The 14287-nt window shown below is 30.0% G+C and overlaps 1 protein-coding gene across 2 annotated transcripts in view; it reads right to left on the reverse strand.

The window, feature by feature from the left end:
- The window catches only part of LOC142327571 (RNA-binding protein RO60-like), a 41336-nt gene that overhangs the window by 18078 nt on the left and 8971 nt on the right, over positions 1 to 14287 (reverse strand). For both annotated transcript variants that reach the window (XM_075370728.1, XM_075370730.1), the window contains 4 exons: positions 12786 to 13028; positions 9918 to 10107; positions 3886 to 4032; positions 987 to 1204 (listed from right to left, as the gene is read on the reverse strand). In XM_075370728.1, coding sequence (XP_075226843.1) covers positions 987 to 1204; positions 3886 to 4032; positions 9918 to 10107; positions 12786 to 13028 — 798 coding nt within the window. The remainder of the gene's footprint in view (positions 1 to 986; positions 1205 to 3885; positions 4033 to 9917; positions 10108 to 12785; positions 13029 to 14287) is intronic.

A 14287-nucleotide genomic window follows, 5' to 3' on the forward strand; every position in this document is an offset into this window, starting at 1 on the left:
GAGATTTTCCCACAAACTGATTTTATCCTGATTCAAAATCTCTAAATTTCAATTCCTACTCCAAACTTATCAGCAAATTGGTTAAATTTCTGCTAACAATCCAATCTAATAAAACAACAATATTTAAATAGAAAGAAAGAACATAAAACATATTATCTAAATTTAACTTGTTTGATTTTATGGATTGCAAACAATTATAAATTTCTTGAAACAGAAATTTGGGTTTCCCAAAGTATAGCAGCCAGATGATATATTTCATGCTATTTATGCAGTATATTGGAATGCATACAAACTAAAATACCCACTTTTTTCCACAAAAAGAAACTCATTTTTTCAAAGTACAAACCTGATATAAAATCGGGACATCTATTTTAAACTTTTTTTTAATTATATATGAATGCAACTTTGTTAGGCTCGAAATATTCATATAAAAAAAAGAATACCTAATTTAATTTCCTAAAAATCTAATATAGAAATAGAGAAAATACAAAGAAGTTTGAGAATTACCTCAATAATTATAAAATTTAGATAGAAAATGCCCAGGGTAAATGATAAGCTTGGTGCATATCTTCCCTTTACAATATAAATAGTTCCCTAACAGTAGAATATTACTGTGAATAATTTCATGGAAATATAAGGATGCGAGGTAAGGGTAGAATAACAATGGATGAAGCCATGTTTAATAAAATCACTTCCTGTAGTTTATGAAGAGAACAGAAATTATTCTTACAAGAATTCTGAGCAAAAAAGTTAATTTCTCAAAGTTCTAAATATTTCAGTAAAACCATACAATTAATCGAATCTTCTGAAAATATCACAAAATACAGTAGAAGTGTATTAAAAGGTTATAAATGAAATCATATATCACTCAGAGGTTTTGACAGTAATACAATACTTAACAAAGTGAAAATAAAAAATGTCATCCTTTAATTTAAAAATTTTTAATACCATTTTTTCTACTTATATGAAAAAACAATTACATCTACCTCTCTGGTTTTGAGTAAGCCCTCATGTGTATTAACATATTCTAAAGTAAGTGTGTGCGAATCAATTAATCTTGCAGCAACATTAACATCTGTTGTGTGTTTGAAGTCCTCAACAGCTTGTAAATAAGTCAAAACAGCCTGAGCATCCTTTTCGTTACTAAACTGTTTTACTGCTTCTTGGAGACCACGCATTACATACATAATAACTGTACGTTTTCCTATTAACAATGAAACAAATACAAGATAGCACAAAAAATAAAAAGTAAGAATAATTATATAAACTAGTGCCCTCTCGTTCCTCTGCAGCATTATTATTACAAAGTAATGTTAAGTATTTAAAAAAAAATCAGTTAAAAATCTATTCCACTTACAACAGGTCTCACCTCCCAACCCCCTTGTTTTTCTCTGTCCTTTCCCTACTACATGTAAAACATGTGCTCAAAACCTATTTCCAGATTATCCAGATGTACGGTTTGGGCCAACTTTTTTTTTTTATTCTGTTCGGAATGGTCTGCAGATGTCATTAAGCAATTTTCCTGTGAGTAATAACCTAAGTTCCTCAAGGTTTTCTTTTAGGAATTTTCAGAGGAGACTAAAGTTTGGTGTCCAATGACCCTTGATGACACATCTGTGAGTCATTCCAAACAGAATTTTAAAAAACCAATCTGTCCAGTAGAACCCCCAAATGGACAGGAAACAGGTTTTCAGCCTAATTTTTTTCATATATAAGATATCATCCTTTCCATACATTATCCTACTTCACAATATGAAAAAAAAAGAAGATTGTAAAAGCCTGACTACAATTGGTCTTTCTAGTCTCAGGTTGACCATTCCTGAGGGTTCATTAATTTGACTCCTACAGTAGAACATTGACTATCCAAATAACTTGGACAAACAAAAAAAAGGGTAACAATGAATTTGCTTACGGTCTTTCATTTACTTGGTTAAAGGTACTACAAACACAATTCAAAAAAGCAAGAGGTACACAATTTGTACCCAGGTAAGGTGTATAAATATATAATGCATTTTTTCTTTATTTACTTGCATTTCCAAGTCTAACCTTCTTCAAATGGGTAAACTTCTATGAATTTTTATACTTTGCAGAAAAGGTTCCTCCAGTGGTATTATTCTAAGCTCTTTTTCAGATATTTAAATAAAAGATTTTTTAAACAAAAAATAACTATCAAAACAGATGATTTGAGGATATTACCCAATTAGTTCCCACACAGTAGCTGTCTCTTAATGCCAATTGTCAGCATCCTTTTCTTACTTTAATCAAGATACAAATTTCTCAAATTTATTTTTCTTATAAACAGTTTTTTTTAATAGGCAGTATGTCTTATAGGCCAGTATTATTATTATTTTTTTTAATAATAAAACCAACTTAAAAATTCAAGTAATAATTTTCCAGTCCTTTAAATTATATGATTTAAAGTCTGCAACAAATTAAGTATTACAAACTTGTTTATATTTGGTTTTAATCCGATATCAACTTATTAATGCTGAAAATAAAAAAGAACCTAGAAAAGCATTATTTTTTTGGTTTTAGTGTGGTTTTGATGGCACAGTTCATCACACCAACAAACAGCCAACGTAGATCGCTACGAAAGAGTATGTACAGGATTTTTTACTGAAGTATGACAAAAAGAAAATTTTTTTTGGACAAAATGTATTTTTTATCCCTAAATCTTTCACCACTCTAATAATGTAACTTCTGCAGGACAGCATTGAAACTAATCATTAAACTAGAATATTTAAGTTTTCATAGTATAAAAAATTTCCTAGAATATAAAGATACAGTGCTATCTAATGCCACTTTTAATTAATCTTCATTGTAATCATCATTTACATAATAATCTGGTGCTTCAAGATTTTCATGATAGTAATTATCTCTTTTTAATTTGCGTCTTAACATCATTATGTTTCTTAAGGCAGTAATTTTTTACTGCCTTCATCACAAATCTCTCACAAATCATTTATTCTAACTTTTAATACTGTTTAGTTCAATTATGTCACATATTCTTTAAACAGCCCAGTTTCTTTTTTTTTTTTATATTTAACAATTTTTTTCTGCAAGAGAGGGGCCAAACACATCAACATAGAGTAACTGAGCTTCTTTGAAAACTTCTTTCTAATTCATTATTGACCAGAATGTATGATTTTATTTTTTTTTGTAAAATTTTTTTTTAAGTTTGCAATCACTCCTTTTTCTGTGAATTCAATAAAAATTAATAAACAAAAGAAAATACTAATGAGTTACATAAATGCTTTCATTGCTCTAAACGTTTGACTAATACTGTCCTATAATCCTACTATTGCTGATTCATATTGTTTATTAATTTTCTGACAGAAGATTCATAACTTATTATTACAATTATAACCAATAAGCAACTTGTTAATCTTTCTTTTTTTAATACAAAATCTTCTGATAATATAGTCTTTAAAATAAAATCTAATCTACATTTAATGAGAAATAGGTTCAATGGGTATACAAAAATAACATAAAAAATTATTTTCAGATTTCCCATTTTTAACAACTAAAGATACCTAATACCCTATGGTATATTTGTAATTGCTATCTAGTTGTTATTGTCAAAAAAACAATCTTAGTAATGACGATTAAGGTCATCTTAAAAAGATATCAGCTTATGTAATACGAGGAAGAATCTCTGTGGTATACATGGTATATGTAACAGGGTCAATGAGCTGAGGACAGATGGATGATTTAAACAACTTAAACTTTTTCTATTTCAGATTTTAATTGTAACAATCAAAGTTAACTAAGTGTTCACATTATAAAATTACTTTTAAGAACTAATTGTAACTGCATTGTAATCTAATTTTAATATAATATATATTTTTAAATAATTACACATTAATAGTACAAATATTTACATACCAATATCTTCTGTTTTGATATGAGACAATTTAAAAATATCTTTATGAGTATACTGAAAATGACTGCGGTGTTTAGTAACAATTTCTGCAAGTTCCATAGTCTCTTTGCTCAGGTACCAATCATTGATTGCTCTCTTCCATCCGTGACCTGAATAAAATTTAGGATAAAAAAAAAATGCATGTATATATATATATAAAATTAATTTTAATTAATTAATTAAGAAAGAAAATAGAAAAACATTTTTTAAATATTTGTACAGGGTATTCAAAGAAACGGGACATTTTGAAAGTTGTGTTGGTAGCCGTAGGCGATTGGTACCACTTGATAAGTGGCACCAGCCTCTGTAACCTAACCTGCCATTTAGTTGTCATGGATCCTTGGAGTGGTGCGCAGCGTGCATTTGCTATCAAAGCATTTTACAAAAACAATGACAGTGTGGAGGGTGCGCGCAGAGAATTTTGCCGTCATTTTAATCTCTGGACGGCACGACCGTGTTCCATCAGCACATGCAATTAAAACATGGATATCTAATTTTGAGGAAACTGGTTCGGCAATGAAAAAGAAACCTCCAGGCCGTGAGTGACCCAACCGTACAGCACAGAATGTTCAAGCTTTACAATATGCTGTCACACGAAGTCCACATCGGTCAATCCGTCGTCTCTCAGCATCTTTACAATTGCATAGTTCAAGTGTTCGAAGAATGTTAGTGAAGGACTTTCAATACCATCCATACAAGTTGCAGATCGTCCAGGAACTGAAACCATACGATGCAGTTGTGCGAGCACAATTCTGTAATGTAATGCTTCAGAAGATAAATGATAACGAAGAGTTTGTTCACGAACTGTGGATGTCAGACAAAGCGCATTTCCACCTCAGTGGATTTGTTAACAAGCAAAATTTCAGATACTGGGCACAAGAAAATCCTACGCAGCTACACCAGCGTCCGTTGCAGAGCCAGAAAGTGACCGTGTGGTGTGCTATGTCATCTTACGGTGTTGTAGGCCCTTATTTTTTTGAGGATGACAACGGTCTTGCGATTACAGAGACGTCGGCTCGTTACGTAGATATGCTTGAAACCTTTGTTGTGGAACAACAAAAGAGATTTCTACCGATTCTTAACACAGCCTGGTTTCAACAAGACGGAGCAACGTCACATACTGCATGAATATCGATGGCAGCTGTACGCCGATTGTGTCATTTCACAAAATGGTGACATTAGATGGCCTCTCAGATCGCCTGATCTCTCAGCTTGCGATTACTTTTTGTGGGGTCACCTTAAAAGCAAAGTGTTCCACAGTAGACCTGCTACAACGGAAGAACTGAAGGCAAAGATCCGAGAAGCAATTGCAGAAATTCCAGTTGAGATGTTATGTCAAACCATGAACAATTTAACGAAGAGACTTCGTGAGTGTTTACGTAGAAGAGGTCACCTGCAAGACATCATCTTTGAAAAATAAACTAAAATGTATGTATCCTAAAATGGCAACATTTGTACAATTACATGAAATAAAATTAATTTTCTAAAAAAAAATTTTCATTAACGTTATTTAATTTTTTTAATTTTCCGTTTCTTTGAATCACCCTGTAATCACCCTGTACATCATGTCACAAGAATGAAAAAGACTATATTAACTTTGAAACAAACTTTCCAGACTTAGTAGATAGTTAGTAGATAATTTTGCCATTAATCCTAGCTGAAAAAACAAAAATTAAACACAAAATTCGAATAGAACAGAAGTGACAATAAAAATAAAGGAAATAACCACAGTTTATAGAAAAAATGTACACTAAATAACCACTATAGGTGTAGATTATAAAATAACAGATAGAGAATAGAATGAAGTTAATAACATAACAGTTACAAAAAAGTCATGAGAGAAAGTAAAGCTCATAATAGGACGCCTCTCCAAGACGCTAGGTCGCTTCTCCAAGACGCCATAGTACTTCATGTTCATTTCTCCATAGACAGAAAAAAAATTAAAACCAAGATAACTGAATCATTAATCAAAATAAGCTAGAATAAAATTAGGTTTTAATATTTTCCATTAATGTGCTGGGAATATTCAAATAAATATTTTATGATATTCTGGTATTGCGGTAACTGGAGTTAAGTTATAAAAAATTACTATTCTCATAAATCACAAGATTTGATCAAAAAAATACAAGAATTTTTTTAATTTTCCATGCCATATAAGACCAATGTCACAACTTTTTTTTTTGTTGTCCCTAACGTGTATTTACAATGGTTGCCATACTGGATGCTTAGTTTATTGTTGGCTTTTGAAAAGACTACATGTGTTTTTGTATGGTTAGCAACAATCAATGACAACATTGAATCAACCTTTGACAACATTAAAAAAGTAAAGAAAATGATTACAGACCATTGCTGAATCACTATCAACAAGGTTGCTGATAATGTTAGCATATCATTTGGCTCATGCCAAGCAATTTTTTCTGATGTTTAGAACTTAAAATGTGTGGCAGCAAAATATGTTCCAAAATTGTTGAATTTCAACCAAAAGCAGTGCCAAATGAACATTGCTCAAGAATTGCTGAATGAAGAGAACAACAATCCAGCACTGCTCAAACAGGTCATAACTGGTGATGAAGTATGGGTGAATGGGTATGACATCGAGTTAAGGCACAATCATCCTAATGGAAGATTTCTGAAAAGCCAAGACTGAAACAAACTCGTAAAGTTCAATCAAATGTGAAGGTTCTGATCACTGTGTTTTCGATTTCAATGCCTTAGTGTATCATGAGTTCTTACTACCAGGTCATACAATCAGTAAGAAGTACTACTTGGAAGTTCTACACTGATTGCATCAAACAATCCAAAGAAACCGTCCAGATTTGTAGCGAAACAGTATATAGCAACTGCGCCACGATAATACACCTGCTCACACTTCACTGTTTGTTTGTGAATTTTTGGCCAAAGATAAGACCATTACAATGTCTCAGCCACCTAATTCACCAGACATGGCCCCCTGCGTGTTCTTTCTATTCCCAAAGCTGAAAAGAGCCATGAAAGAACAATGTTTGCCAACAATGAAGGAGCTAAATTCCATACTGAAAATTACTTTCCAGAGGTGCTTCAAAGATTGGAAAAAGCACTGGCACAAATGTATCATATTTCTTCTTCATTTCTTCCCAACAATAAGGAATTTGGTCAGGAATTTGTGCCAGTTCCACCTTTAAGACCAGGGAGGCAGCAGTCCATGGAACAGCTGCTTCATTGAAAAGTTTGATGGGAGGTAGCAGATTTTCCGGTTAAGTTTGTTCAGGAATTCAAATTCCTTTCTGAAAGCAGAGTAGACAAATCTTGTAACTGTAGCATCATTAATGTTATGATAAATCATAAATGTCATTAATGTTGTGATAACACTTGTAATAAAATAATAACAACTTAGTTGCCACACAGCAGTGTTTGTATACCTCAACAACTATAACTGATGAATAATATAAAGATTTTTTGAAAGAAACTAAAATTCTGCATACTTTCTGATCAAACCTCGAATGTTATAATTTAGAGAATATAAGAAGATAGGTAACAGGAGTATGTTGATTTTATTAAATAATGATTATAATTATTATCTTTAATTCTAATTAGTATGATTCTGTTTTGTAATAGAATAATTTTTTATAAAATACAAATTATTTTTTAATGGATAACAACTTTTCATAATTAAGTTAAATCTTCTGGCTTTAATAATAGGAATTTTACTATTCAACAATTTTTTACAGAGATTAATATTATAATTGTAAAAATTACCACATTACTATAAAGATAAAAATTACTTTACTCCTACCCAATTTAGTTTTAACAATATTTCACAATCTGTGACCTGTATTATTGCTAATATTATTAATGTAATCATTATTTATTTTCTTAGCTGGATCAGTAAACTCTAAGTTCTGTTTAGAACTCGATAATAACACAATAAACTTATTATTTAACAGCTCTATTTCATTTATACAGAGAATTAGTGCATAACATTAATTCATAATAAATTGTGATATGGATTTTAATATTTAAATTAGAAAAAAATCACAGTAATTGGTAAGGGCAGTTAACACTTTTATAATAACTGATAAGGAGATCTTTGATTATAAAATTTCATCAAAGCATGCCTTAGAACCAACAGTAATGTGAAAAGGACTGGCTATATTGAGATAGGGTCATATGAATAAATATTACACAAAAAAATTCAGGTGTTGGAATCTTATCAGTACAAAGGAAATCCAAACATAATCATTACACAATACTATTGATAATCACTTATAATGAAGTGACAAAAAAACCAAATTCAGTCTTTCCATAAAAAGACCTAAATTATCAGAAGGCCTAAATTAAACATAAATACTAGAGATTTTGATTAAATAACTAATTGCGCAATGGTAAAGTATTTTGCACAGTTTAGGACAGGAAAACCAATTTTTTTTTAAAGAAATATTAACTAGAAATTGCTGTACAATTACTAAAACTGTTTTATCATTCTTAAAAACAACTGCTACATTATCAATAAGAAAGGTATTAACATGCTGTGCCAGAGCTCAGTCAAATATATAACACATAAATAGATTTATCACATAATAAACAGTCTATTTATTTTAACATATTGAGTGTTTTGAATCCAAATAGAAAATTTGTTTAATTTTAATTTTGACCTCTTACATTATCTACCTGATGTATTTGTATTGCTAAACCTCCAAACCTTTGGTGTTTACCCATTAAAAATTAACTGACATTATAAATTAAGTTTATAATAAAATAAGACTACGCAGAACAAACCTTTACTCGCAGACTAACAACATTGTTAATCATAATTTGTTTAAAGTATAAATGATTATAACAAAGTAGACTATTTTAGACTGATTGATTTTCTTATCACATCAGGAGGTAAAGGAAAATCAATAGCTTCAAACTGAGAAACCCCGACTCTCCCATTGAAACTGCCAAGTGAGAGTTGATGCTGAATGAGTGACAGCAATCCACTTTATCAACACAGAATGTCGAATGCAACAAGCAATGTATTAAGAAAGAAGTCACAGAATATATGCTGTAAAATTCAATTCTACTTTGCTTAGAGTATCATTAATCAGACCAATATCCTTAAATATTGTAAATATTAAGAGGATAATAAACCAGTCATCAGAAGCAATCACACTTTTAAAATCTAGTCTAAGCTTCTGTCATTTCCTCTGGGAACTGTTTAGATCAGAAAGAACAGCTATAATTAACAACATATAACCATCTATAGATTGCATCATTTCATTTATAAACCATCCAATGGTCTATGAAAAATCTGCAATGAAGTAATACGTACCAAACATTGTGATTAGCCACACTCCCACTATCCAATGTTAATCACCAACCATTCAGCACAAACTGCCCAACATCAAATATCAAATCCCCAACATACAACATCCAACATCAGACAGCATAAGTGCTAACACCAAGATGCCCACCTCCTCCATTTAAGATTGCAATATAAAACATTATATTAATCTTTATTTATATAAATACTAATTTATGTAAGAACATACTTCATTAAAGAATACAGTAAAAGTTATTTTAGACTTCTAAGTGAAGAATCAAGACTTTAAAATAAATAAGCTGATGCCAAACTCCTTTAAAACTTATTTTTTTTAACCTCCAAATTTATGTTCAACAAATGTCTAATTTAGTGTTTCTCCAGAATGTAACTCCTTCATACAGCCCCTCCTTCATATTTTTTCCCCGATGAAAATTACACAACCCATGGTGTTTATAACATATTGTTTACTAAAATCAAATTTATTACAATTTTATTACATTTCAATAACCATCAAAACACAATCTTCAACATTACATCAAGATTAATAAAGATTTAATTTCTTATCAAATTATAAATTATATGCAAAACTACAGAAATTAAATTCAATCATAACCACATCTCCCACAAATCATAAATATTCTGTAAAAAAAAAATATTAAAATAAATCCTATATTCTCTAAAAAAAAATAAATAATTGAAATAATAAATACAGACCAGTATTAGTTTTATCACCAAGATCATGTAAATATTTAATAAAGAGGAAGAGATCCTGAGAAGTGATACATATTTTTTTAACAGCAGAATATGCAGCTTCCTTTAATGGAACACTTAATTTCTGTTTAGCACAAACAGCCAAAGCAAATATTACAGCTTCTCTTTGTGCAAAATAGCCACCAGCATGTGCCTGATGAAAAATAAATGAGAAAGTATTAAAAAAGAAAACAAGTAACATATTTATAACATTTATTTTTAACAAGTAACAAAGAAAACATATTTTATGAAAACTTTTATAAACTTTTCAGATTATTACTTTGTAATAATAAGATATGATTATATACCCACCTTTAATATCTCAAAATAAAACTTTTTTTAAGTTTTTAAGAAGTCCAAATGTTGGATAAATAGTAAAATTTCTCTGTAATGCTATCTTTCTTTATCGCTGGAAATAATACAATCTTTTCCATTGGGAAATCATTTTTTCAATTAATTTTAAACATCATGTGTCATCGTATGATCACAAGACTGACCAATAAGAAAAGGCTTTAAACTATCTAGCCTGAATTTTCCCAGTATTTGCAAATTTTATAAGAAGCTATGTTGTGTAAAGGATGTCTATCCAAACAAAACTGGATTACATGAACCAAGGCTAGTTGCTGGTTCACAGACACATAGTACATACACAGAATAATTGTACATTACATTATTTATTATATTATGTCTCATAGTCTTAAATAATTATTTTTATCCTACATGTGATGATAAAATATAATTTTATAGAGAACATGGTTTTTAAGAACAATACTGCTCCATTCACCTTGCACCTTACACTTATTCATAATTTATACAGTCCATTACGTTATTTATCAAATATATTGTAATTCATAATCTACTGTTGGCTATACGTCCTGAATAAAAGTATTGTCATCGGTGCTGACACTTTGGATATTAACACCTTTCATTATCATAATTTATAAACAACATATGATTATTATAATTATAAACATTTTTCTAACAAATTGAACTACCAGACAAATGTAAGGTAATTTAAAATCACACTACATGTATACCTTACATTACCTCAAAAGAGAGAACAAGAAACTTGTTTTTGACATATACAGCCAAATGACTGAGGTACAAAAAGAGCAACAAGTAAGGTGGTACAGTGAATGATATAGCTATTGTAGGAAACCAGAATAAATATAACAATGAGCAATTGGTTTATATCCACGCTAATTACTGAACATCTTTAGAATGAACAGAAACTAATAGCAGCAGCTGAAACTGTAAACAAAAATAAAAAATATCTTACAAAAATCATTGTACAAATATGCCTTACCTTGAGTTTCAGATAGCTAAAGAAGAACAAAAAGTTCCATTTTATTTACTATGACAGCAAATGAAAATAATTAGAAGGAAGATGCAACAGAACAAAATTTAATCTATGACAATTTTTTTAAGGCATTTAAGTTTCCATTATTAGTGCAAGGAATTTAAATGAAATTTTCTACCACTAGGATGGGGAGTAATAGTAATTGCTAAGTGTTCTTTATCTGTCATAAAAGGAAACTTAATTATCAACTTTTAACACTACCTGACTGGTATGCCATTACCATAATATATATGATCCTGTACAAGACAGTTATTCATGTAACAGCCTTATATAACAGGATATTTTAAGATAAACGGGGGGTTGTTAACTGATCTGAAAGATTCAAAGCCCACTGGTTGGGTTGACCACCTCTCCCTCAATTCTTCCATTATAGCCTTCATATCTTTCCAACAATATGTAAATTTGGTCAGCAACTGTGCCAGTTCTACCTTTAAAACCAAGGAGGCAGCAGCCCATGGAACAGCTGCTTCATTGAAAAGTTTGATGGGAGGTAGCAGATTTTCCGGTTAAGTTTGTTCAGGAATTCAAATTCCTTTCTGAAAGCAGAGTAGAAAAATCTTGTAACTGTAGCATCATTAATGTTATGATAAATCATAAATGTCATTAATGTTGTGATAACACTTGTAATAAAATAATAACAACTTAGTTGCCACACAGCACAGTGTTTGTATACCTTAACAGCTACAATATTGTAGTAGTGTTATATACTTGAAAAGCAATCTGTTTTTTTAAACAATATCTCCTTAACTTAAAAAAAATTTAAGAAATAAATTACATATTTTTTAGGCAACTAAATGATTCTAAGACAACATATCTCACACTTACTTTTTAAAACATAATTATCACGGCAGCAGTATTGATTACTTTGTTAACTGTTCCCAGATTTAAAGGTTTTTATTGTTTTTCAGCAAGGTCCAACCACTAAATGACTATTACTAGAGATCAAACTGTTAATAATATTATAATTTTAATACATTATAATGACCAACTTGCCAGTGGGTAAAGGTAGACCACCTATTTCTCAGGTAATAATAATAATACTAAATGAAAAATTGAATATTCAGTCTTCTAAATAACGAAGGACTTACTGTTTTAAAACTGTACAACTTATAAAATTTGGGAAATTTACAGAATCATCAGAAAATGTTGGAGGAATGTTTTATCAGTATGTTACTCTTTTTATAACGATTTAGAATCACGATAGTAACTAATGAATATTTTATATTCATCTCAATGGCAGTAACATAAACTAAACATGTAAAACGTAAAAAAAAAGACAGTTTGTGATAATTTAATATCTATCTATACTGCTTTAATTATTTTCTTTTATTCCACTGAAAGATGTAGAAATCAGACATGTAAAAATCCAATAAATAAGCCAAATTAATGTGGTCCTGATCTTGATTAGATTTTTTTTAAATAAAGCATATTAAAGAATAAAACTAAATGGAAAATGTATAAAACATACATACTTTTAAAATAATATTAACAGCATCAGCAGCTTTTCCTTTATGTACCAATGCTTCAATACTTTTCAGTTTCTCAACTTTTAACTGTTTATGTCCTGGAATATAGACAGCTTCTTCATTACCATAGTGTAAAAATCTCTTCAAACGGATTTCAGCTGGTGCTGCTATATTTCGAGCAACTTTCATTTCATTTACAGCATTAGGAAGCTCTAAAATTGTTCGCTGTAATACATTTTGAAATTCCTTCTGTAAAAAAGGAATTAAATACAGGTATTAATATTCTAAGAATTTTGCTTTTCTTACCTAAAGTTTTTAAAGCTTTCTGGTCATGAATTCAAGAAGAATCAGCACACACTTCAAAAGATAATTTAATGTCCATTGGCAAAAAAATAAACATGGAGAAAAATCATATTTAAGATGTAATGTATTATACATACTTAATATTTAAACATAAAGCTGGTACCATTGTGATAAATAGTCATTAATTTTACAATATGAATATAAATTTACTATATAGATTATTATTATATAAGTTTCATAACAAAGCATATCTATTAATTTCAAGCACTAATGAAACAAATAAATCTAGAAAAAAATGCTACCATAAAATAATAAACACAACAATCCAACTACCTTAAAAATCAACAGACAAAATAAATCATTCTAAGAAATATTAAGTTATGTTACTAACTGAAATTTTTCTTGATATATATGTCATATATATGTAAAAATAATAACTGGGATACTTCATAATACCCAGGAACTGTTAAAAATTATAAATCAGGAGGCTGTGAAGTTGAATTTATAAATTGGCAGTTTTCCCTTGTTACAGCCATCAGAAATTTATTCAACACTTTCACAACAAAGAATACTATTTTCTAAATGCAAAACTTAGAAACACAATAATGAATGATATTTGCCACATAGATGGTGTTGAGAAGCAGTCACACAATTATTTTTAATGTTTGTAAACTGCATTGTACTGATTCACACAAATCAGTTTTATTTATAACTGTATTAATCCAGAGATACTGTTATAACACAATTCTAAGGTATATTATAATATTATAGAAGGTATATTATAGAAGACAGCTTGAATCCTGATCAGGCATGGCATTTTCATACACAACAAATTTCCATTTTCATATTCCTATATACAAGCTTCTGTAGTGAATTAATCCATCAGCCAAATAGGAAGATAAACACAAGAAAAGAAAATCAGACTGACAAGAAACCTCGCCAAACAAAATCACTAACCATGACAATGCTGAGTTGCCACAGCACAGCGCAATCCATCTTTTCCCAACAAAAGGCCATCTGATGAAAGAACACTGGTAACACCACCAACTCATAAATCAATTTTAGAATCATTTTTCATAACCAGAAGATGATGGAGGTTGGTTCTTTTGTAACTGGATCAAACATTGCAGAAAAATTTCCACTAGGATATTAGAAATAGGTAACTCATAGGAAGGCCATCAGATTACACGTAATATCTATTGGGA

The sequence above is a fragment of the Lycorma delicatula genome, chromosome 7, assembly GCF_047948215.1.
Source record: "Lycorma delicatula isolate Av1 chromosome 7, ASM4794821v1, whole genome shotgun sequence".
Lineage (NCBI taxonomy): Eukaryota > Metazoa > Arthropoda > Insecta > Hemiptera > Fulgoridae > Lycorma > Lycorma delicatula.